The 26,613-nt window shown below is 40.6% G+C and overlaps 1 protein-coding gene across 3 annotated transcripts in view; it reads left to right on the top strand.

Moving 5' to 3' along the window:
* The window catches only part of usp54b (ubiquitin specific peptidase 54b), a 207,348-nt gene that overhangs the window by 52,774 nt on the left and 127,961 nt on the right, over positions 1-26,613 (top strand). For all 3 annotated transcript variants that reach the window (XM_049464549.1, XM_049464548.1, XM_049464547.1), the window contains exon 2: positions 14,817-15,507. In XM_049464549.1, the coding sequence (XP_049320506.1) occupies positions 15,361-15,507 (147 nt within the window). In that variant the 5' untranslated portion in view covers positions 14,817-15,360. The remainder of the gene's footprint in view (positions 1-14,816; positions 15,508-26,613) is intronic.

Below are 26,613 nucleotides of genomic sequence, written 5' to 3'. Positions count from 1 at the left end.
TTAAGGAGCAATGAAGCCATTCCACTGAAGTACAGAGTTGTAAGGGTGAGTTTTCAGTGAAGTTTCTCCAGCACTAAGGCTAGGGGCAGCAGCATTAGCATTAGCCGCTAACCGCAGCTCTAACTCTTTCACTGTTCAGAGGTGAGTATATCGGACTGTAGTCTGGGTGTTTATTGTGTTAAAACAAAATGTGGGATGAACCACTAGCTGATAGAGCCCTGGGTTACCGGAACACTCAGGATTCCTCAGTCTAGTATCAGGCGGCATTTACATCCCGCTAGCGCTGCGGGAGGTGGCTAATGCTAAAGCTAATGCTGCTGCACCCCGCCTTAGTGCTGGAGAAACTTCATTGAAAACTCACCTTCAGACAAATTATTGGAAATCTAAGCTTACCGTAAATAAACAGAAGAGCTTTACTCACAAAAATAAATGGTTTTCAGGAGAGAAGTCTGTGTAGATTAATTTCCAGAACTAGAAAATGTGTTTTTTTTTATAATTACAGTTTTGTTTACTTGTTGACACCCTTGCTCACTTTGATGTAGGCATCCTTAATAGTGTTGCTTTATGCACCTTATAATTCGGTGTGCTTTATGTATAAAAATATACCAAAAAAGAGACGTTCATTAATAGTGCTCCTTTTATTCTGAAAAATACGGTACATAAAATGGTCCCTTAAAGTAAAGCAGCTCTGCAGACAGAGAGTCTTCTCAGTGTTAGAGCGGCTTATGCTTGGCGGAGGTTCTGCCGTGTGGCCGCCCACGCCTTCCCCGCGGTGCCGTGCTGCCCATGCCGGCTGCCTGTGGAGTGGTGGAGAGAGAGAGAGAGAGAGAGAGAGAGAAAGAGAGAGAGAGTGTTGTGCCACTCTGGAGCTTCTGGCACTTTCCCAGGCTCCATTCACACTGTGGAGATCTCCGCAGCCTGCCCACGTCCCTCAGCAGTGACCCCGGGCAGGCGGGCGAGGCCGGGCGCAGTGCGGGGTCTTCCCTGGCACAGGCCGCCGGCGTCCGTTTGAGAGGACGAGCTGCAGTCACGCTGCAGTCACGCTATCCCCCTCAGTGTGGGTTCAGGGAGGAGGTGTGAGGTGCAGACAGACGTCAGTCTCGCTCGCTCCGGGCCAATGCTGAGATGATAATGGATTTACAGTCTGTGGGAAATTAATTGGAAAGCGTTCACAATAAATAATCTTTATATAAAACTGTTCAGGAAACGCTGCAAATATTTGGCAACTAAAATATTTGTCTGAAAATGGCAAAAAAGTGAAATAAGTGAAAATACAACTTATAAAAGATCATTTATGCTAAACAGTTTAGTATAAAAATGCATATAGACACAAACTCCTTCATTCCTCCTCCAGCAAACAGCCGACACACGCCTAGCTAACAAAGAATGTTATATAAGAATGTTTAGCAACATTAAAAAAAAGGTCTGAGGAAGGTTAGTATGTAGTGTTACAGAAATAATATTTTAAACACACATAATTGAATACTTTTTTTTTTTTTTTTTAAACAGACTGTTTAAAAAGTTTCAATAAAAAGATTACAAGAACAACCACAAAACTTCTAAGAAAATTAACTGTAACATTCAAAAAATTTTCTAAAAAAACATTTTAATCTGGACAATTTAAAATTAGGGTGTCCTCACACTAGGCAATCTGGTGGTAAGTAAGTTAAAGCGGATTATCTTCGAGAGAGGGTGCTTTTCATGGCGGGGGTGCTGAATTTGGGTGAATTCGTGTGCTGAACACCGACAAGCCCAGTAGTGAGTATTTCAAGTAAGCGTTCTTGGGCACTAATTGTTCAAACGCAATATGAGTGCAGGCGATCGGGTGAGTGGGGAGGGGTAGAACCGTGCCTAGTGTGAGTACACCCTTAATGTTTGTACTCTACTCTTTCATTATACATGAAATAAAGCACTCAGCATCACTTATGATGCAGTTTTTTATCTGTTTTCCTGCTGAAAGATATATATGAGCTGTACAGGGCTTAGATAGCAACGATAGCAGAGCTAACTTTTATTGACATTCATGTGACTTAAGTATCACTACTTCATTGCAGTTTTATACAGTTTTATTGCACTGCTGAAGTAAATGTATGATTAGGATAGCATTCCTGAGGTACATTTATGATCAAAATCGCACTGCTGAGGTAGCTAGCTAGCTAGGTATATTCCTAAAATAAAACTGAGTTCTGTGTTCAGTACTTAGCCTTTATTTCTTTGGTTAATTTTTTTTACATACAATATTTATATAAAATACTTTTATTTGACATTTTGAGACACACTGTTTGAGCAGCCTGTAGCTGAGAAGTTTCAGAAGGTCGTCTGGACTGGGAACAATTATACCGATCTGTTGAAAACGTCTAGACTAGCAAATGTTCTTCATTTCTGATTCAACACGTTATTCGTTATTTAGCAAATTATTTGATTTTGAGGAAGAAGTGAATTGATTTGGTCAGACAGACTCCAGCACCTAAGTGGAACCAGAAGTCTGTCTGTTCCACAATTATAGCTTTTCTCATCACCTGAAGATCGAGAAGATCTGGCCTATAGGATTGTATTCTGTGTTTAGTGTGTGTGGTTGTGTGTGTGTATGCGTGTGTGTGTGTTTGGAGATGGATACCATCACTTTTCACTGAAGCTTTCCTGCCTGTGTGATACAGATACAGAAGCTGTGAGATATCGCTGACGTAGATTAGAGCTACTTAGTTAAGTAATAAAAGGATAAATTATTCAAATGATTTTACCATTTTTAATATTTTCATTTTTCATTTTTTTCAAATGTCATGAAATATTCATGCCAGCTGTAATTGCTGGCCTATTTTGGGTAATCCATTAAATTATAATAAATTAAGTATTTAGTTCAGTGAAATTAGATTTATTAGATCTTGTGGCCTGGTAGGGTTTAAGTATCTGAGAACTAGGGCTGCAACTAATGATTATTTTGGTAGTTGACAATTATTTCTGCCATGTTTTTCATCTCTAAAAACAATAGATAAAGCTGAACATGAGATTCAAAAGGCATTTAAATCTCTAGATGTTGTTTAAACGTGAAAAGTTCTGATATTTAGTGAGAAAACGTGTAATCTGTTGTGTTTGGGCACTTTTGGAGACACAGACTAAATTAAGTGTAACCTGTGTAAGTGAGCCAATTACCCATCTCCCATTGCGCTTCTGTCCCCAGCACTTTGTGTAATGTGGTACTGTTACAAATTAACGATTAGTCGACAATTAAATTTGTAGTTGACAAATTGAAATAATCGATATTGTCGATTATATCGACTAATCGTTGCAGCTAGAGATGGGACCGATCCGATACAATATCGGTATCGGGGCCGATATTGACGTAATCCGACGAATCGGATATCGGGCGGGCGCTGCCGATCCACTTACCGATCCATATTCCAGTCCAAAGCTTGAGCTGAACAATAAACCCGCCATAACGTTAACACAAAACGCATCCCTGATCAGGATTCCAGTTTAACAGTTTACCCTGAACCCCCAGCAGCTTCAGTCTGCGGCTGACTGAGTAACTTTAGCTGTTTATCTACAAAAAAAGTCCATTATCTGGAGAGTTTTCACTTTGGAAACGCTATACAGCAGAACGGTACACGTAAAGTCAGCGTCTGAGAGGTAAACAGATTAACACCAGCAGTCTGTTAGCCTAGCTAGCACTGAACTGACAGCAGCTGCATTCCGGTGTTGTGAAGGTATGAACTACAGACTGGAGTAAACTATATTCATAATCCACATATCCTATAAAACCACAGCATCTACAAACACTAACCAGCACAAACACACCCATCTGTTATTAAAAAACAGTCATTAATTTAGTTCGGAAATACAGTTAGCATTGCCACTTAGCCGTTAGCCATCTCCATTAAGATCTGCAGTCTGTTAGCCTAGCTAGCAAAATCATTCCGGCATTGTGAATGTAATAAATAACTATCTTAAGTGAACTACAGCCATAATCCACATCTAATATCAAACCACAGATCCTACCAACCCTAACCAGCACTAAGAAATCAATCTGTTATTAAAAAACAGTGATTAATTTAGCTCGGAAATACAGTTAGCATCGCCAGTTAGCCGTTAGCTATTGCAGCTAATCCTCTACGCTACCTGTCAAAATAAAAGTCTCCTGTACAACCGTTGCAAAAAATGCCCTGAATTTAATATTTAACGTATTTAATATTTTACTTTTTTTATATTTAATAAAAATTCAAACATTTTATTTGAAAGGAAACTATTGTGTAATTGCATATGAAGTGTGTCAAATAAATGACTTTTGAATGCATTTACATTAAATGCACCTGTGGATACTCTTAAAAGGGCTGTGTGATCTGTTTCAGCCTCATTTTTTAACCTTAATCATAGTACTATTAATAAACTAAAAGTATCGGTATTTGTATCGGTATCGGCAATCTTATATCAGTTTTATATCGGTATCGGATCGGAGCTGAAAAAAGTGTATCGTCCCATCACTAGTTGCAGCCCTACTGAGAACCAGTTTTATATAAACTGTGGAAGCAAGATGGAATTGAAACCATATTGACTCATGAATTAAGTAACACAAAAGTAACGCAATAGTTACTTTTAGTGGTAACTAGTTACTTTTATAGTGGAGTAACTCAGTTAGTAACTCAGTTACTTTTTTGGGGAAGTAACTAGAGTAACTATAACTAATTACTTTTTCAAAGTAACGTGCCCGACACTGATAATTCCAGGATATACTGAGTTTACTGTAATTCTTGTATGGTGATTCATGTATGTAATAAAGTGTGTGGGTTCTGGGTTCAGTATCTGAGGGTCTGGCTCGGCCCGGGCCGGTGTCAGGGTGAGTGAGTGGGCTGTGGTGAGCAGAGTGACAGTGCTGGTGATTAAGTGCAGTGGTTGGACGGTCTGTCTGTGGACAGTGGGAAAAGCTTCTACAAGCTTCTTAACAGTGCACTGGACTGACGGCCTCAGGCCTCATGTCCTCACACTGTACCACTCAGAGAACGAGAGAGAGAGAGAGAGAGAGAGGGAGAGAGAGAGACTGGTTACAAAAAAAAAGTTGCCACTGGGGATGGACAATATGTCCCTAAAATAATATCACGATATTTCATGGTATTTTTGCAATAACGATACTCTTGGCCATATGAATAAGAATACACTACTGGGTGATATGACACCATATTTCAGGGTATAATATCATTCACAAGGTCACGTTCAAAAAGGTTGGCAATATTATTGTGTATGATACAATATGGCACACCCCCAAACAAAAAGGTCACACACTCTAATATTTGGTTGGACCACCTTTATCTTTGATTGCTGCACGGTGCATTCACTGTGGCATTGTTCCAATAAGCTTCTGCAACATCACCAGATTTATTTCAATCCAGTGTTGCTGGATTAATTTATTAATTTTTCACCAAGATCTTGCATCAGCATTGATGATGGTAGAGTCTGACCAACCGCTGCACAAAGCAGCTCTTCTCCATCCAGCACATCCCAAAGATTCTCAATGAGGTTAAGATCTGGACTCTGTGGTGAACTCTCTTAATTCATGTGTGAAAATGATGATCTCATGCTCCCTGAATCACTCTTTCACAAATATTAATGTAAATCACATAATAATCCAACACAAGATAAAGCGTAGCAAAATCATGAGTTAAAACTGCACATAATGATCATGATTCTGTTTTCTGTTTAGCTTTGGAAAAAAAAGAGTTAAAAAAGAGTGAGTTTCTTTGATTTTACCAAATTGAAAACCTCTGGAATATAATCAAGAGGAAGATGGATGACCACAAGCCATCAAACCAAACGGAACTGCTTGAATTTTTGCACCAGGAGTAAAGCAGCATAAAGTTATCAGAAACAAGCAGTGTGTAAGACTGGTGGAGGAGAACATGCCAAGATGCATTTTCTGCAAATAAATGCTCTAAATGACAATATTTCTATTTGGAATTTGGGAGAAATGTTGTCTGTACTGCTGATGTGGACCATGATCACCTCTTTTGGTGGGTCCTTGCACTTGGTCTGGACCATGGTTTACACCTCCTTTCACACGTGTTTTTTTTTTGTTTGCACCAAACAGAAAAGTCTAAAAGTCTTCCAGAGGTAAAAAAAACACAAAAAAAACTCTTAAATCTTTATTGATGTGAGACATGTAGACCCATGAATCTTGGTCTCAGCATAACTCAAACCCTTCAGAGTTGGTTTTTATGGTACAGGTATGGGGGGGGGTTATGGAGGGTAAAGGCCTTGCTGTGAGTGGCTCTGCTTTGTGTGGCCCTTCAGAGCCTGGATCATTAGAGGATGAGGCTGGACGTGCATGCTTGTGCATTTGGTCTTTTCTCCAACACAGCTACCCAGCCTGGCAGCGTGGCACTGGAGGCTCGCCAGCTAGTGGAATTAAAAGCGGATTTAGAGGGTCTGTGTGTTTGTATGTGTGTGTTTGTGTGTACTGAGGGGGGGGGGGGTGTTTAGTGGGGACTGCAGTCCATACCCTGCACAGTGGGGGTGTTATGCAACATGTTTACCAGCGTGCTGACCGGCGGTGATTAGGCGCTGCGCGTTAGCCTGCAGTGGGCTGATTGATAACGCGGGCTGTAATTAGAGGTGCCTGACCGTCGCTGGGTTAAAGAGGCCGCCCACACCACTCATTAAGGCTGACTGATAGAGTCCGCAGGTAGAACTGCAGCTCCGGAGAGCCGGGCCTGCTCTGCAAGTTAATGGAGCTGAGAGAGCCGCGGCTCGTTTGGCTAATCAGCGCCGCCGCCGCGCTCTCCGCAGGTCACCGCTCTGTCCTGCGCCGCACTGCATTATGGAAATGCAACAATGCGCTGGGAGTGAGACGCTACGCTGCCTCTGATAGTCAGGAAATTGTCTCAACTGGACTCTGGACGGTCACACCATGGCGTGAACTTTTCTACATATTAGCGTAGCACTATTCTGCTTTGTTTATATTATTCCACTCATATCTCTGCTCACAGCTCTGCTCGATGTTGGCCAATTGTGGTTGCCGAAAAATTTAATACTTGAAAATAAAATCTATGACTAAATTTATTGCAGTTTTTGTCAAATAATGTAGACTGACGAATGTAGCCTGGGAAATTATTTGTAATAAATTATATTTTTAAGCAGTGATCAGAACACAGCCACTTCACACAGCTTCCTTATGAACGGTGTTGTCCTGAATTTAGCACCCCCGCCAGGAAAAGCACCCTCATTTCTTGTGGAAACAGGAGAGTTGAGGTGCACATTGAATTCTGTCGTGATTTGATCAGCCGTGGTTTTATGTTTTTTGGATACAATCCAGGTTAGCACCCGAACATCCCTTTCAGACAGCTTCCTCTTACAGCGTCCACAGTTAATCCTGTTGGATGTGGTTGGTCCTTCTTGGTGGTATGCTGACATTACCCTGGATACCGTGGCTCTTGATGCATCACAAAGACTTCCTGTCTTGGTCACAGATGCTCCAGCAAGACATGCACCAACAATTTTTCCCCTTTTGAACTCTGGTATGTCCCCCATAATTTTGTGTGCATTGCAATATTTAGAGCAGAACTGTGCTCTTACCCTGCTAATTGAACCTTCACACTCTGCTCTTACTGGTGCAATAATGTGCAATTAATGAAGATTGGGCACCAGGCTGCTCCAACTTAGCCCTGAAACCTCCCACACTAAAATGATGACAGGTGTTTCAGTTTCATTAAAAAATAAATAAATAATAATAAAAAATGCTGTCAGCGTGACACTATGCTGATGTGCTCTGCTGCTCTCTGCCAGCATGTGACCCTAACGGTCCAGGCATCTTCTGCACTGGACCGTCACACCAAGGAGGTGGAGGGGGTGGGGCTGACCGGGTGTCATGGAAACCTGTGACTCTCAAATCCATTCTGACGCAATATATTCATTACATCAGCGTGACTCACTTCCCCTGCAGCTGCTGCTCTGGGGGACGCTGGATGTATGAAACAGTGAATGTGTGTAATTTTAGTAAGCATGCATTTAAAGTAACATACACATCTTTTACATCTGTTCTGTTTGGTGAGGAATTTTGCTGCAAACCATAAGTAGCATACTAGCATACTAGTTCAATGAAAAGTTATTTTTTTCAGTAATTCAGTAAAATGTGAAACTCATACATTATATAGATGTATTAAACACAGAGTGATCTATTTTAAGCGTTTATTTCTTGTATTGTTGATGATTATGGCTTACAGCTAATTAAAAAAACAAAAATCAGAGTTTCAGAAAATTAGAATATTATAAAAGACCAATAGGTACTTTTAGTACACAGTGTGGGCAGTGTGCCAAATCCTGCTGAAAAATGAAATCTGCATCTCCATAAAAGTTGTCAGTAGCAGAGGGAAGCATGAAGTGCTGTAAGATTCTGTGGGAAAACAAAACTGCACTGACTTTAGACTTGATAATAAAACACAGTGGATCAACACCAGCAGATGACATGTCTCTCCAAACCATCACTGATTGGTGGAAACTTCACACTAGACCTCAGGCAGTTTGTACTGTGTGTCTCTCCACTCTTCCTCCAGACTCTGCTCCCTTGATTTACAAATGAAATGTAAAATTTACTAATGATCAGTGACGGTTCGAAGATGTTGACTGTGCTCCTGTTAGCTGAGCTCCAGTTAGCCGAGCTTCCGTTAGCCGAGCTTCCGTTAGCCGTGCTGCTCTTACCCGTGCTCCTGTTGCCTGAGCTCCTGTTGGCTGTGCTCCTGTTTGCTGAGCTCCTGTTGGCTGTTCTCCTGTTAGCTGTGCTCCTATTAGCTGTGCTCCTGTAGCTGTGCTCCTGTTTACTGTGCTTCTGTTTGCTGTGCTCCTGTTTAGTGAGGTCCTGTTAGCTGAGGTCCTGTTAGCTGTTCTCCTGTGTGTGGTGCTCCTGTTAACTGTGCTCCTGTTAACTGTGCTCCTGTTAGCTGTGCTCCTGTTAACTGTGGCAAGCTAGTTAGGTGTCAAAGCCCACACAATGTCCAGAAAGTAATGGGACTTTTGGCTGTGGCTGTGCTCCTGTTAGCTAAGTTTGGGGTTAGCTGAGCTCCTGAGCTCCTCCCATTAGCTAAACTCCCGTTAGCCGAACTCCCTTTAGCTAAGCTCCCGTTAGCTGTGCTCCTGTTAGCTGAGCTTCTGTTTGCTGTACTCCTGTTAGCTGAGCTCCTGTTAGCTGAGCTTCTGTTAGCTGTACTCCTGTAAGCTGTTCTCCTGTGTGCTGTGCTCCTGTTAGCTGTGTTCCTGTCAGATGAGCTTCTGTTAGCTGTGCTCCCATTAGCTGTGCTCATTACAGGAATTTGAGGCAAGCTAGTTAGGTGTCAAAGCCCACACGACGACCAGATAGTGATGGGGCTTTTGGCTGTGGCTGTGCTCCTGTTTGTTGTGCTCCTGTTAGCTGTGCTCCTGTTAGCTGTGCTTCTGTTAGCTGTGCTCCTGTTAGCTGTGCTTCTGTTAGCTGTGCTTCTGTTACCTGTGCTTCTGTTACCTGTGCTCCTGTTAGTGAGCTCCGGTTGACTCTGCCCCTGTTAGCTGTCCTTCTGTTAGCTAAGCTCCTGTTGTCTCTGCCCCTGTTAGCTGTCCTCCTGTTAGTTGTGCTCATGTTAGCTGTGCTCCTGTTAGCTGTCCTCCTGTTAGTTGTGCTCCTGTTACCTGTGTTCAATACAGGAACTTGAGGCAAGCTAGTTAGGTGTCAAAGCCCACACAATGTCCAGAAAGTAATGGGACTTTTGGCTGTGGCTGTGCTCCTGTTAGCTAAGTTTGGGGTTAGCTGTGCTGCTGTGCTCCCATTAGCTGAACTCCCGTTAGCTAAGCTCCCATTAGCTGTGCTCCTGTTAGCTGTGCTCCTGTTAGCTGAGCTCCTGTTAGCTGAGATCCTGTTAGCTGTGCTCATTACAGGAATTTGAGGCAAGCTAGTTAGGTGTGAAAGCCGACGTGATGACCAGATAGTGATTGGACAGTAGTGCTTATCTCTGTGCGTATTTTTCTTCTCAGGGTTTTTGCAGGTCAGTCAGAGTATAAACGAGAGCACAGATCATTTCCTCTGCAGATCTGATGGTGCTCTGCAGTGTGTGAATGTCTTATTTGGTGGCAGTGCTGTTCCAGGCTGTGATGGACATGCAGGTGACAGATAGCGATGGCTATATTATGGGGTGTGGAACTGAACCGTCTCCTCCTGAGGGAGGTTGAACTTGTTTAAGCTGGTGCAGGAAGAACATCCTCTGCTGGACTTTCTTTATGTTGGATTTGATGTTGATGTTCCTCTTCAGGTCCCGGGTGATTGCAGTTTTCAGGAACAGTAAGAACTCCCTGGCCCTAAAGTTTGGGTCATTATCAGAACACTGTGGCTTTGACTGTCAACACTGGGTCTGTCACGATAGCGATTAATTGTGTACGATATATCGTCCCAGAAATTAATGCGATAAACGATATTATTTTCATTTTAAGACCATTAAATGCTACTGATATAGAATGATAATAGAATATCATAACAAAGCGATTATACCCGTTTAGAGACAACATTTTATTGATCATATTTTTTCGGAACTTGGAAATCATAATTGTAACTTCTTTGTCTGTTTGTCATATTCATAAGACTTGAGAATACACAGAAATCCTATTTCCAGCTTAATCAGTTCATATTTTCACCTTTTATTACCTGTGTTGCATGCGTCCACCCTGTCACACCAAGCTGCACAACAGGGTGGACAATTTTAGCAAAACTGGTTGATTAGAGTTGCAAACATGCTGAATTGTGCATGGTGACCTTGTTCTGAATCAAATATACTTTTAGGTTACGTTCACATTACCAGGCTGAAGTGACTCAAATCAGATTTTTTTGCTCAATGTAGCTCAGATCAGATTTTTTCATGGCTGTGTGAACGTGCCAAATCTGTTTTTTTTTTTCAAATCCGATTCGAGTCACTTTCATATATGTGGTGCTAAATCGTATACGTATCCAATCTATGGACATGCAACATGAATGTGAATGGGCATTGCACAGCGGCGATCATCATGGTTCGCACTTAAGAATGTAGTTCTCTTCGGTTCCCGCTGCAAACAAATGTTCCTGGTTCTGGAACCTATTTTTGTTGGTGAGAACATGGAGAACTAGTTCAAAATTAGGTTGGTGAAAAAGCGCTGTAAGATCTCCAGCGATGATATGCTGTATCAGCCAACAGCTGATATTCGTTATATAAGCCGGCAAAACAATAAGAGTGATGAGGGAATAAGAGACGTTTATCTACCCAGAGAGCACATGGTCCCCCAGATCTTTCCACTTAGAAAGTTTTGTTTGATACCTGTTCATCTTTTCTTAATGTGCTGTTGTATTTAAATATTTATAGCTGTGGCAGTTTGTGACCTGAAAGAATTCTGCATGGAGGAGTAGGAAAAAAGCCTTCTTCCAGTCCATATCAGAGACATGATAATGCAAGTTCTCAACATCAAGTGCATGAACACTGAATTGAGCTCCAAAACTGGGCTATGAACATGCGTGCACACACACAAACACACACACACTGCTGATCTGATCTGTGTTACATGAGGGAAAGTGTGGTGCGTGACCCAGTGCAACACCTGCCTCAGGTCTGTCACGCTTCAGCTTTTCACATGCCTCATTTTGCACGAGTGTCCTAACTGTACCTCCATTCCCATAAACCTCCATTACACACACACACACACACACACACCTACTGCAGGCCAAACACAGGAGGCCAGCTCAGGACGTGGGAGAACATAACACATGTGGGTCGTTATCAGAATATTCTACCTTTTTAATTTTGCTATTTATTATATTTATAAGAACTCTTAATACATATATATATACATATATATAAAAGGGGTTGAACAATAAAACTGAAACACCTGGTTTTAGAGCACAATAATTTATTGTGGTGATGGACAGTTCTGGTGGAAACAGGAGAGTTGAGGTGCACATTGAATTCTGTCGTGATTTGATCAGCCGTGGTTTTAGGATTTTTGGATACAATCCAGGTTAGCACCCGAACATCCCTTTCAGACAGCTTCCTCTTACAGCGTCCACAGTTAATCCTGTTGGATGTGGTTGGTGCTTCTTGGTGGTATGCTGACATTACCCTGGATACCGTGGCTCTTGATACATCACAAAGACTTGCTGTCTTGGTCACAGATGCTCCAGCAAGACGTGCACCAACAATTTGTCCTCTTTTGAACTCTGGTATGTCACCCATAATGTTGTGTGCATTGCAATATTTAGAGCAGAACTGTGCTCTTACCCTGCTAATTGAACCTTCACACTCTGCTCTTACTGGTGCAATAATGTGCAATTAATGAAGATTGAACACCAGGCTGCTCCAATTTAGCCATGAAACCTCCCACACTAAAATGACAGGTGTTATAGTTTCACTGTCCAACCCTTGTATATATATGTATATATATATATATATATATATTATACTATGCTGTAACACAAAAGGCACGTCTTGGTGTGTGTGTGTGTGTGAGGGAGGGGAATAGAGGGTACTGGATGGTGCTGGACGTTCTGTAACCTGGTGGGGAGACTGTATGATGCTGTGCTTTTCCTCATTTTCTATCTCTGCTCATCTTCTCTCCCAGCTGGGACTCGCATCGAATGGGAGAGGGTGGAGGACAGAAAGGGAACTTTAAGTCTCAAATTTTAAGTAATCTACTACGAAATATTTTTTGGGCCCAGAGAAGACGGCAGTGTTCTTGGATTTTGTTGATCTGTGGCTTCTTCTTTGCATAATAAACTGTAGCTTTAACTTTTATTTTGTAGATTACAGCATGGTAAAATGTCTTCAGAGACAGTAATGATTCTGAAAGTGGTGCTGAGTTCATGCAGTGATTTCCAGTACAGAATCAGTACAGCCTGTTTTAATGCAGAGCCGCCTGAGGGTCTGAAGATCACCAGCATTCACCAGAATACTGACCTTCAGCCCTGTCCCTTAAACACAGAGATTTTGTTTCTATTTTTGTATTGAGAAACACAGGAGCTCCACTGGCTGAAATGAACCTAGACAACAGTCAATCGTCCATTGCTGTGTGTGCTCAGCTTTTTAAACACACACACGCACACACACACACGGACTTGCTGCAGAGCGCAAACTCAACTTTTAACTCAACGATGAACAGAGTAAAGAATAAAATAACATTACTGTTCCCTTAAATGAGCTGCTGGTGTATCTTTACAGTGTGAACTAGCAGGTCAGTATCTGTCTCTGCTGAGACGCACAAAAGCTCCGCGCTGTTAAGATACAAACGCACCAAAGTCAGAGCTCACCTGCTTCTTAAAGGGAATGAGAACTCTTCTGATTTCACTGTTTATAGTTATGTTTATGTAATTAGAAACCTTTGAAATATAATTAAGAGACAGGTGGATGATCACAAACATCAAGTAAAGCTGAACTGCTTGAATGTTTGCACCAGGAACATAGGCATAAAGTTATCCAAAAGCAGTGTGTAAGACTGGTGGAGGAGAACATGCCAAGATGCATGAAAAAATTTGAAAAAAATGGTTATTCCACCAAATATTGTTTTCTGAACTCTTCCTGAGTATTACACATATTATTACTGTATTGTTGTTTCTAAATGAATATGAACTTGTTTCATAGCATTCATTTGAGGTCTGAAAGCTCTGCATCTTTTTCATTATTTTGAACATTTCCATTTTTCTTCAAATAAATGCTCTTTATTTGGAATTTGGGAGAAATGTTGTCTGTAGTTTATAAAATAAAACAACAATGTTAATTTTACTTAAACATAAACCTATAAATAGTAAAATCAGAGAAATGGATCATTTTGAAGTGGTCTGTATGTTCTCTTGTAAATAAAGTAGGGATGTACCGATGCACTCTACTCATTATTAGATTTAATTCACGATTCTGGATTTACGATTTGATTTTCCCACAATATTTGGAAAAAATGAATTACTCCACTACATTATATGGAACCTGTCGTGCCTTTTGGCTTGTGAGGGCTGGGTGGAGAAGCTGTTTTCATCTATTCCAGACAAAGATTTTTTTATTGCATCACAGAGTACAGGTGTACATGTGATTGAAAAACTTGGGTGCAGATTCCCACCAATGTGCAGAGAACAACATTTACAAGAAGAAGAATAAAATAAAATATAACATAAAATAAGACAGATACCTTTACAGTATAAACACTATACACAATACACTCAATTACAATAAACATAATAACTTACACTATGGACAAATATTGCACAGAACAAATATTGCACAATGAGAGTCAAAGCCAAAAGAGCCAAAACTTGTGCTTGATAGATTGGCCTTTTTATATTTTGGACAAAAATGACTAAAATATCCTTGGCCCTTTGCTTACGCCCACTGGTTCTTTGGCCTGCAATAGCGGGATGGCTGACCTCTGGTTTTCAAACAATGCAACTGCATAAAATGTAATAAACAGAACATATAATTGCATATTCTCACAAAACACATCAAAGTCAAATTTGTCCATTATTATTCATAGTGGGACAGTGCTTTGTTGCACCTCTAGAATAAAGTATCCCAACTTTTTTGCAATTGAGATTTTACCTTTTTATTTTTTTTGGAAAGCGTGCTTTTGCAGTGTGCTATGTGGTGGTCCTTTATCAAAGAGCATGTGACTGAATGCTCTGCACTGCTGCTCTGGAGGAACCGTGTGTTTGTTCAGTATGTTTGAGAAGACAAAGTTTTTCTCTTTTTGAAACCTTTGAAGCACGATACCAAACTTTGGAGAGACATTCTTTGGGAGGGTGCCATTGACTTACTGTTGTTTTTTTTTTCTTTCTCTCTCTCTCTCTCTTTCTCTCTCTCTCCGAACAGGCCAAGCAGTGAATAGTGGATCTGTTCTCAGGACTCTGAAGTGAAGTGGATTGAAAAAGAAGAAGAGGAAGAAGAAGAAGAAGAAAAGACACACACTGTCCTGGACCGGAGTGAAATATCGACACGTTGGAAAAGACAAGCGGCACAGCTCTGAACCGGCCAATCGGTGCAGCTGATCCTATTTTACTGTCTCAGGTGGGGTCAGTGCGCTGTCGGTACATCTGGACCCTGATAGAGGGAGCATCGACGTCCTCCGTACACCTCCACTTTCTCTTTTACATCCATCTTTCTCTGTCTCTGTTTTATTCCCATATATCTCTTACTCACATGGGCGTGACATAGAGCCCAGTCCAGCTCTGACCCACCCACACACACACACATACATACATACATACATACACACCTGTACATTAGCTTTAGCCCAGGCGCTAGCTCGGGCACGCCCCCACCGCTGGTTCAAGATGATGCCCTCCTCCTCCCGCACGATTGGCTGGGGAAGGAAGTGGCCTTGGTGGTGATTGGCTGAGGGACGGGCGCTGGACCCATGTCGTGGAAGCGGAACTACTTTGCTTCAGGCAGCAGCGGGCTCCAGGGGATGTTCACCCCGCGCACCATGACCTCCATCGCTCCCAGCAAAGGGCTGAGCAACGAGCCGGGCCAGAACAGCTGCTTCCTCAACAGCGCACTGCAGGTAGGACTGCTGATACACACACACACACACACACACACTTATACACACTTATACACAGAGTAGTCTGATATACTCATGCAAAAATAATATTGAAAAGTTACAGGGTTTGGACAATGAAACTAAAACACCTGGTTTTAGACCACAATAATTGATTGTGGTGACGGACAGTTCTGGTGGAAACAGGAGAGTTGAGGTGCACATTGAATTCTGCGTGATTTGATCAGCCGTGGTTTTATGTTTTATGGATACAATCCGGGTTAGCGCCCGAACATCCCTTTCAGACAGCTTCCTCTTACAGCGTCCACAGTTAATCCTGTTGGATGTGGTTAGTGCTTCTTGGTGGTATGCTGACATTACCCTGGATACCGTGGCTCTTGATACATCACAAAGACTTGCTGTCTTGGTCACAGATGCGCCAGCAAGATGTGCACCAACAATTTGTCCTCTTTTGAACTCTGTTATGTCACACATAATGTTGTGTGCATTGCAATATTTTGAGCAGAACTGTGCTCTTACCCTGCTAATTGAACCTTCACACTCTGCTCTTACTGGTGCAATAATGTGCAATTAATGAAGATTGGCCACCAGGCTGCTCCAATTTAGCCATGAAACCTCCCACACTAAAATGACAGGTGTTTCAGTTTCATTGTCCAACCTTTCTACTTTAATTCAATCAGTCAATCAATCAACCAACCTTTATTTAAACTCAGAGTACATTGAGGGTGGCCCTCATTTATAATGTAGCCAAGCACTTACTAGGGCTGCTCGATAATGGGAAAAATCAATATCACGATATTTTCAGTCAATATTGATATCACGATATTTTAAACTATATATTTTAATAAGCCCTCATTTACTCAATTACAAACACTGTAGCCAATTCGTCGACTGAATGTTTTAGCATAGTGTCTGTGTTTTTTCTTCGATTGTTTTGGAGAGAATGGCAGGTTTCAGCCAAGGTAGCTACCTTCAAGTTGTTAACAAAGTTACCTTAAGATTACCTTACCTTATGATTTTTGGTAAGTAGAACAGTGAAACTGAGCTTTTTAAAAGCATTTCCGGCCTGTCTGAATGCGCGAAATCGGTTCAGAATTATGTTGATTAACATTATAACACTGAAGAAGCATAGATCTGTTATTTTAGAAAAATCAGTAAATTATCCTACAAGAATGATGTCTGAATGATCGAATATAATTTAACATGGTTTAAGAATATAAAATTATTTCTAAACAAAGGAACTATTTTATATTGAGCTTATACTATAAGCCTTATAGCCCAAGAGATACGTGGGTAGATTATCCAGTATTTGCAGCTACTGGACATCAGCGTGAATCCTGCATTTAAAGTGCGCTCTGAGCTGAGAGGAAGACTTGGATTAATTAATTTATCAAAACAGGCGGACACTGTGGGATTTTTTAATCAGGTGATTTGGACGGCTCACATTGCAAGTCTGAATCGTTTGTTGTGTTCATATGTTAACTCTGACGTACGGCTGACAGGCTGATATTTGCGGTTTTTGTGGGTAACAATAGTTTGGCTGTTTCCGTCAATTCTATTGAGAATTTCGTTTTGATATTTTGAAATTCGTTAGATTATATTTTTATACATTATATTTTTATATTTTTTTATATTTTGTTTTTCCTATTTTATATAATATGTTGATTAAAATTTCGCGACATTAATAAATCGGCTCGCAGGAGAAAACCGACCAAAAAAAAGACATTAGTTTCATTTTAAAATAATAGAAACCTGTTTTTTTTATATTTGACAATATTTGTTTAACTTCACATGTCCTTACTCATCTTACGTTTTTTTATCTGAACTGAGTTTTATATGGTTATTTGTAGTGGTTCTGAACTCAGTTCCGCGCGCTGTGAAAGAGACTAGGCGCAGCGCATTTTACCTCAATCTTGGTCAGATAACAAAATTTCAGTAAATATGGCTTACATTGTTTTATATCATTGCTTTGCTGTTTGAACTACACTTCAACCGACGTTACTATTTCTACCAAGACTGAGGCGCAATGCCGCGCGCGTTCTCCGCGGTGCTCACGCAGAACAGCCAGCAGCCAACCGCATTTTAAAAAACGTTTCTCAAAATGTGACCACGGAACACGTTACCTTTCCCGCGGGACGCCTGTTGCTGACCTATGTCAGTCATTTCACACTGTAATAACTGCTACTCAGTACTCAGTCCCTATGGCCATGTGTAGTCGACGTTGGCATGGTCTATTTTTTTCTTTTTCTTTATCGTTTCGTCGTGAATTGCATTGTGTGTTAACCTTGAGGTGGGTGAATAAGTTTGATTTGTTGGCGAGAGGTGCAGACACCACTTTCCAGTCTTTTTCTTCGAATCCGAAGTGGTCCCAGATCACCAAACTTTTTCTTTCTTTTTTCCCAACTAACTGAGCCTGCCCTGTAGCTTCCATTTCCGAGCCAATATTAGTGCTGCTAATCTTCACTCGCTTCAGCAGCCTCAATGGAGATGAAGTGAGCACAAGACTCCGGAGCTGTTCTGAGGTCAATGACGTACCACACGCCGCGTTTTGCTTAACCCATTCGCTGCCACGCCAGTGCAGTGGCAGCACAGATAAATGACAAAAATCGTTTATATTCGATATTATGAATTTTGAGATCGTTTGACACCAATATCGCGATCAAAATTCGATATATTGCACAGCCCTAGCACTTACATAGGGAAGGGATTGACAAAAAATGTAGATAGAATCAATAAGTAAAAAAAAACAGCATCTAAGTAATAAATGTAAAATAACTATTTGAAGTATTATTAAGATATAAAACATTTATATCGTTGAAAAGTTCCTTTTAATTTAAAATGTGAAACTTATATATTATATAATGTATTAAACACAGATTTGTCTATTTTAGCATTTAGTTATTTTATTGTTGATGATTATAAAAAAATACAGACAAACTCAGTTTCTCAGAAAATTAGAATACGACAGTATATAAGACCAATTGGTACTTTTTTGGCAGTACTGTGGGCAGTGTGCCAAGTCCTGCTGGAAAATGAAATCCTTATCTCCATAAAAGTTGTCAGCAGCAGAGGGAAGCATGAAGTGCTGTAAGATTTTGTGGGAAAACAAAACTGCACTGACTTTAGACTTGATAATAAAACACAGTGGATCAACAGCAGCAGATGACATGTCTCTCCAAACCATCACTGATCATCAGTACATTTTACATTTCATTACACACACACACACACACACACACACACACACACACACACACACACACACACACACACACAGATGCACTGCAGAGCGCAAACCTGACTTTTAACTCAACAATAAACAGAACTAGAAAAGTGCATTTCCTGAAAGAAATGGTTGCGCAGCTAAAAATGGCTCCCACCGTTCGCTTTGGTGGTTGCTACGTTGTTTCTAAGTGGTTGCAAGGTGGTTGCTAAGGTGTTGCTATCTGTGGCACTGCTGTGTTGTTGTTGCTAGGTGCTTGACAGGCGGTTTCGAAAGGTGTTGCTATCGAATCCGTTGTGGTAGCTACAGTGCCCTCCATAATTATTGGCACCCCTGGTTAAGATGTGTTCTTTAGCTTCTCATAAATTGAGTTTTGTTCAAAATAATATAGGACCACGATGGAAAAAAAGAGTAAAATACAACCTTTAACTCAAGTGAATTTATTCAGTAGGAAAAAAATCCCACATTAAGAAATAATCATTTAACATCAAATCATGTGTGCCACAATTATTAGCACCCCTGATGTTAATACTTTGTACAACCCCCTTTTGCCAACAAAACAGCACCTAATCTTCTCCTGTAATGTTTCACAAGATGGGAGAATACAGAAAGAGGGATCTTTGACCATTCCTCTTTGCACATTCTCTCTAAATCATCCAACGACCTGGGTCCTCTCCTCTGCACTCTCCTCTTCAGCTCACCCCACAGGTTTTCAATGGGGTTGAGGTCTGGGGACTGAGATGGCCATGGGAGGAGCGTGATTCTGTGTGCGGTGAACCATTTCTGTGTAGATTTGGCCACATGTTTAGGGTCATTATCTTGCTGAAAGACCCAGTGACGACCCATCTTCAGCTTTCGGGCAGAAGCCACCAGATTTTGTTTTAAAATGTCCTGGTATTTTAGAGCATTCATGATGCCATGCACCCTAACAAGGTTCCCAGGGCCTTTAGAAGAGAAACAGGCCCACAGCATCACTGATCCCCCGCCGTATTTCACAGTGGGCATGAGGTGCTTTTCTGCATACTCAGCTCTTGTGTTACGCCAGACCCACTTAGAGCATTTGTTGCCAAAAAGCTCTATCTTTGTTTCATCTGACCAAAGCACACGGTCCCAGTTGAAGTCATAGTACCGCTTAGCAAACTCCAAACGTTTGCATTTATGATTGTGAGTGAGAAATGGTTTCTTCCGTGCATGCCTCCCAAACAGCTTGTTGGCATGTAGATAGCGCCTGATGGTTGTTTTGGAGACTTTGTGACCCCAAGAAGCTACCATTTGTTGCAATTCTGTAACAGTGAGCTTTGGAGAACTTTTTATTTCTCTTATCATCCTCCTCACTGTGCGTGGTGGCAAAATAAACTTGCGTCATCGTCCAGGCTTGTTTACCACTGTTCCAGTTGTTTTAAACTTCTTAATAATTCCTCTGACAGTAGATATGGACAGGTGTAGGCGAGTAGCGATTTTCTTGTAGCCATTGCCTGACTTGTGAAGGTCAACACACATCTGCCTCACTTGAATGGTATGTTCCTTTGTCTTTCCCATGTTGAAGATTAATGGCCTCTGTGTCACGTCATATTTATACCCCAGGGAAACAGGAAGTTGTGAATTACTAATTAAATGTTCCTACATACTCTGATCAACTTCGTAAACTACTGTAGAAGTGACAGAAATACTTTTATTAAATGTATTTCCTAAGAATTGTTAGGGGTGCCAATAATTGTGGAACAGGTGATTTTATGAAGAATAATTATTTCTTAGTCAGGGATTTTATTTCCCCCTTAAAATTTACTTGAGTTAAAGGTTGTATTTTACTCTTTTTTTCCATCGTGGTCCTATATTATTTTGAACAAAACTCAATTTATGAGAAGCTAAAGAACACATCTTAACCAGGGGTGCCAATAATTATGGAGGGCACTGTATGTGGTTGCTAAGATGTTGCTAAGTGGTTGCTAAGGTGTTGCTGTGGTAATCGTGGTGGTTTCTATGGTATTATTCCATGCGCAGAGCGCGGTGCACATTGTCTGGTTCATAATCACAGCAACCTGAAGAGAGAGAAAACTGATGAGCTGAACCACAGCTTCTCTCCGTCCGGCCATCTTTGTTTCTCTCTCTCTCTCTCTCTCTCTCTCTCTCTCTCTCTGTGTGAACAGAAGGGATGCTGTCAGTGTTTATGAGGCTGTTTGTGTTGTTTATGGGTCTCTGTGTTTCTCATAGTTTTATCTGGGTCTTCCCTGTGGGCTGTTCCTCTCTGAACACACTGTGTTCAGCCTGAGAGAGAGTTTAATTCATCTGAATTAAATATTCCACTCTGCTACCTACCCCATCCCAGCCCTGACCCTCGCTCTAAAAGCCCCGCCGTCACTCCGTCCTCAGCCCGGCGGAGAGAGAACACGTGTAGGACGCAGAGAAACACAGAGAGACACAGAGAGACGGAGGGGAAAGGCTGGATGCGACTGTGCATGTGTGATGCTCTCCAGCTCAAGGGAAATGTTTAATGTCACAGAGTTGCTGAACGGGAAAGATGAACTGCGGTCATGTGAGAATCGTGTCCGTGTGTTTGTACTCCTGCACAGTGATTAATTTCAAGCGGCCCAACCGGATCAGGCGGGCCGTGATTAATGAAATGCCAGTTTATCGAGAGTCAGAGCACAGTCGCACAGAGCACAGTCCTGCGTTTTAGAGATAGCCTTCAGTGAATCTACATTAGTGCTGGGCAATTTTCACAATTAATTCAGTTAATTCGAATTACAGTTTTAATGTGATTTATCAAAAAGAAGTAATCAGGATATTACATTCTGACATGTTATCTTTTAATCTAAAATATCTGAAAATGCTACTCTTTTCTGAAGTGTTTATCCATCTTACCTTTGTTACTGGCGGTCATTTTAGTGTGGGAGGTTTCATGGCTAAATTTTAGCACCCTCGTGGCCAATCTTCATTAATTGCACATTATTGCACCAGTAAGAGCAGTAAGAGTGTGAAGGTTCAATTATCAGGGTAAGAGCACAGTTCTGCTCTAAATATTGCAATGCACACAACATTATGGGTGACATACCAGAGTTCAAAAGAGGACAAATTGTTGGTGCACGTCTTGCTGGAGCATCTGTGACCAAGACAGCAAGTTTTTGTGATGCATCAAGAGCAACGGTATCCAGGTTAATGTCAGCATACCACCAAGAAGGACCAACCACATCCAACAGGATTAACTGTGGACGCTGTAAGAGGAAGCTGTCTGAAAGGGATGTTCGGGTGCTAACCCGGATGGTATCTAAAGAACATAAAACCACGGCTGATCAAATCACGGCAGAATTCAATGTGCACCTCAACTCTCCTGTTTCCACCAGAACTGGAATTATTGTGGTTAAAAACAGGTGTTTCAGTATCTTTTTTTTTTTTTTTTGGGTACCTTTTGGCCTGAACTGGACTAACTTTTTTCTAAAGACTATGTAATTATGTTGGTTTTCTACTGTTTTATGAACTTTGTCGGTGCGGTCACTATTTCAGTCCACTATAAAAGTAGTATGTGGGATTAATGGCGTATCTGTGATAACGTGTGAGGGATTTGACGTTTTAGCTATCAGTATTAGGAAGCAGGAGACCTTCTTTATTTCATTTTCTATTGTGCTCCCCTTATTGGGGAAGTCACAGGGTTGAGGACACTGTTCATACTTGAGATTAAAGATAAATCTGAAGGTAAAATAAGGTCTGAGAGATGCTGCTAGGGTCTGAAAGCGTTTACAGCAGTGCATGACGTTGGCGCAGTATCTCCACGCTGCAGGACAGCGGTTTGGGACGAGTCCTGAAAAACTCTTCCAGAGATTAAGAGTTTAAATTAAGCCTCAAACTTGAGTTCTATATTTGCCGTCTTTATCTCAGGCATCTTAAGTTGTTTGGAAAGCTCCTAGTTTAGCAGATTTTTTAAATCAAGCCGGGGTTTGAGTCCTGGGCTGACCTCAGTACAGTGCAGGAGAGGAGAACGCATGATCAAAAAAGCTTTTTGACTGATGTTTGGGTTATTACTTAAGAAGAAATGTTGGTTATCTTTACTTTACTGGAGTAATTATTTATTTTTCAGATGACTTTTTGCTTCTACATTTTAAAAATAGCCTCTTTACTCCTATTTCATTTCAGTTGGTTTTTATTCCGGCTTCTCATCATTCAATAAAACCCCTATCCAGATAAATCTCTCCATCCAGATAGAGTGAATCTGATTCTGATTGGATGTAGAGAAGTATAAACACATACCATTCCCACTCCCTATTGGTTTATACTGTGATCCATCACATCTGCACATGCCCCCCCCCCCCCCACACTCCAGTAAGAACATAGCAGACGTATGTAGCCTAGTATGAAGATGATCCGTGTAGAGACTCAAGAGAACTCCAGCTCTCGAAACATCTTAAATAAGCTTTAATAGCTTAAATATATTTATAAGTAGTTTTAAAACAGGTACTTTTAGACCAGGGGTGTCCAAACTACGGCCCGCGGGACATTTGCGGCCCGTTTCCTTTTTTGGAGCGGCCCGCGAGGTATTTTAGAAATAGAATGAAAGTTGGCCTGCTGTTAAGCAGGTTTTTATAATGTGAGATTCAAAGTTTGAAAGTTAGGTGTCAGAAACGGGCCAAAGAGTCTAAAAGCGGAGAGGGTGCGCATTTCTAGCGCAGGAAAACGGGCCAAAGAGTCTAAAAGCAGAGAGGGTGCGCATTTCTAGCGCAGAAAAATGGGACAAAGAGTCTAAAAGTGGAGAGAGTGCGCATTTCTAGCGCAGAAAAACGGGCCAAAGAGTCTAAAAGTTGCCGTAATTAAGGAGTTTAATATTAAGAGACATCATGAAATTAAACATCAATTTGAAAAATCTTAGTTTACACAACACTGTCAAAGATAAAGATAGTAAGTCAAGTAAAATGGTGTGTAAATGAAAGTAATCAGGAAAATGTATTATTTAAAGTGGTATATTTCATTATTTGTTTTATTACAGAGTCTGTGGCCCGTGACTTCAAATATATTTCTCCTTCTGGCCCCCAACAAAAAAAGTTTGGACACCCCTGTTTTAGACGTTTATTTAAAGAGTAAAAAGCTTGAGTCGATACTTTAACTTCTACAGAATTATTTTATTAAACCCTAGTATCTATACTTCTACCTACAGAGTAATGAATGTGAATACTTTTGGGAAATTCATATTTTTGTACCCTTATGATACCAAAGACACACAGACACTCCCTAAATCTAGCTGTGCAATGTGAAATTGATTGGTGCATTATACAGCTCTGGAAAAAATTAAGAGACCACTTCAGTTTCTGAATCAGTTTCTCTGATTTTGCTATTTATAGGTTTTTGTTTGAGTAAAATGAACATTTTTGTTTTATTCTATAAACTACAGACAACATTTCTCCCAAATTACAAATAAAAATATTGTCATTTAGAGCATTTATTTGCAGAAAATGAGAAATGTCTGACATAACAAAAAAGATGCAGAGTTTTCAGACCTCAAATAATGCAAAGAAAACAAGTTCATATTCATAAAGCTTTAAGAGTTCAGAAATCAATATTTGGTGTCAGAACAACTCTGTTTTTTAATCACAGTTTTCATCATGCATCTTGGCATCATGTTCTCCTCCACCAGTCCTACACACTGCTTTTGGATAACTTTATGCTTTAACACTCCTGGTGCGAAAAACAAACTTCCTGTTCTTGATTATATTCCAGAGGTTTTCAATTTGGTAAAATCAAAGAAATTCATAATTTATTCACTAAAATAGGGCCCACAGTACACAGTACTGTCCACATCTGTTTGTTTATGACAAGAATAGCTTTTGTTACTCAGAATTAGCCGTCAGCCTGTTAGTAATAATTGATGGATGGTCAGTAATGATGCAGCGTACTGCATGTTTAGCCTGAATCCTCTCGCTGCAGCAGCTCTTCTTTCTTTTTTAATCATGTTGTTGCCAATTAGTGCAGTTCTACATTGTGTTTCGGGTCTTCTGGCTCTGCTGTGCACCTGTTCTGAGGAACGCTGTGATTTCGCTCATTAGGAGGAGAGCAATAAGCCGGCGTCCACATTAAGGCTTATCACGGCTCGTCTGTATGAAACAGCGCGTGTTTATGACGGGAGACAGACTGAGAGCGGCGGTGTTAATCGCCCGGTCCGTTCCCGTTCCCGTTTCCGGCCTCGGCTCGGCTCGGCTCTGTCCGCTCTGGACCGGGTCACGCCTCTCCTCCGCCATCGTTAATCTGCCCCCCTCTGCCGGCCAGCTTGATCAGATCCAGATTTTATGATGATTGCTGCAGTTAAAAGGCCGTTTTTTCAGCGTTCTGCTCTCACGCGGCAGAAGCTTATGTAATCTTCACTGCTAGAAATACCTGGAAATTTAAAAAAAAGAAAAAAAAAGAAAGGAAGGAAGGGAAGATGAACTAATGAGGGATGGCAGTATTTATTTTAATTCTCAAAGCGGCTGATTAGCCAGTTTTACATTTCCAAGCAATGCTTTCTTTATTAAATTTGTTTTTATCTTCACTGCACACTTGCAGTCTGACATGATTTAGTTTCAATAAATGAAACTTTTTTTATATAAGTTGTTCATGTTTATAAGCAATAAATATGTGAATAAAATGAGCCCTTCTAATGAACAGCCATATATTAACCATAATCATTTCTCCTAATTCAATCAATCAATCAATCAACCTTTATTTTAACTCGGATGTACATTGAGGGCAGCCCTCATTTTCAATGTAGCCGAGCATTTACAGAAACAGGGATTGACATAACAGAGAAAATAAAAGGTACATTTAATTATTGTAAAATATCAGTAAATAAAATATAAAAATAATAATAATAATAAAAAATAAAAAAATAAAATAAAATAAAATTAATGATTATAATTAAGTATGGTTTAATTGACAAAAATTAAAATCAAAAGAAAGATGTAACGCCAGATACTGAGGAGTGACGTGAGCCGAATTAAAAATACAAACAGGAAGGATACTGCTAACAGATACTGCTAACAGAATAGCCAGGCAAACAAAGATCTCACCGATGACAGAAGACGTAGTCAAAAATACAGTCCGAGTTCGTAACCGAGAAACAGTCCAACCATACATCAAATCCAGAAAGGGCAAAACAAAAGACATAAACCGATAATCCGAAAACAGGGTCGTAACGAGAAGGCAAAAACAGTACACAGGAAAACGCTTGGTATGCAACATGAGTCGACAATACCTCGCGGAGTTTGTTTACAAACGGCCGCCTTAAATACAGGAAGCTAGAGAGTAATGAACCGGAACTAACTCAGAACACAGGTGAGTCTGAGCTTAACGTGATTGGGTGAAGGTGAGCGTGTGTTGTTGACGTTATTGTTCATGGGATTTTGGGAAATGGAGTCCGGTAGCGTGGAAGGAGAACACGGCCGCGTGACAAAAGAAAGACTAATACAACAAAAATGGGTTAAAATTAGCTAAAACTAACTTGTAAATAAATGAACTAACAAAAATAAAAGCAATAATAATAAAAATAATAATATAATAACTATAAGAATAATAATAATAAAAAAAGAAATAAAATGAAAATAAAATAAGGAAACAAAATAAAAAAAAGAAAATAAAACTAAAAGAGGAACTAAAATAAAAGTTAAGGATAAATCAGATTAAGTAAAACAGGAACAGGCTGTCTGAAGGTGGTTAGATATTAATAAAGTCTAATTAATTCCTACAATACACTCGGCAGCCGGGGTGTTTGCTCAGGCACCTGGTCCCCTTATTATTATACTCAGAAACCGAAGTGTTGACGCCTGCGGCTTGGGCCGATTCCAACATTACACTCAGCAACCGGGGTGAGTTTATAAGTTGTTCATGTTTATAAGCAATACATGCATTTATAAATGAGCCCTTCCAAT

The sequence above is a fragment of the Astyanax mexicanus genome, chromosome 15, assembly GCF_023375975.1.
Source record: "Astyanax mexicanus isolate ESR-SI-001 chromosome 15, AstMex3_surface, whole genome shotgun sequence".
NCBI lineage: Eukaryota > Metazoa > Chordata > Actinopteri > Characiformes > Acestrorhamphidae > Astyanax > Astyanax mexicanus.
The sequence above is the reverse complement of the archived record's forward strand: the minus strand, read 5'-3'. Positions and strand labels throughout refer to the sequence as shown.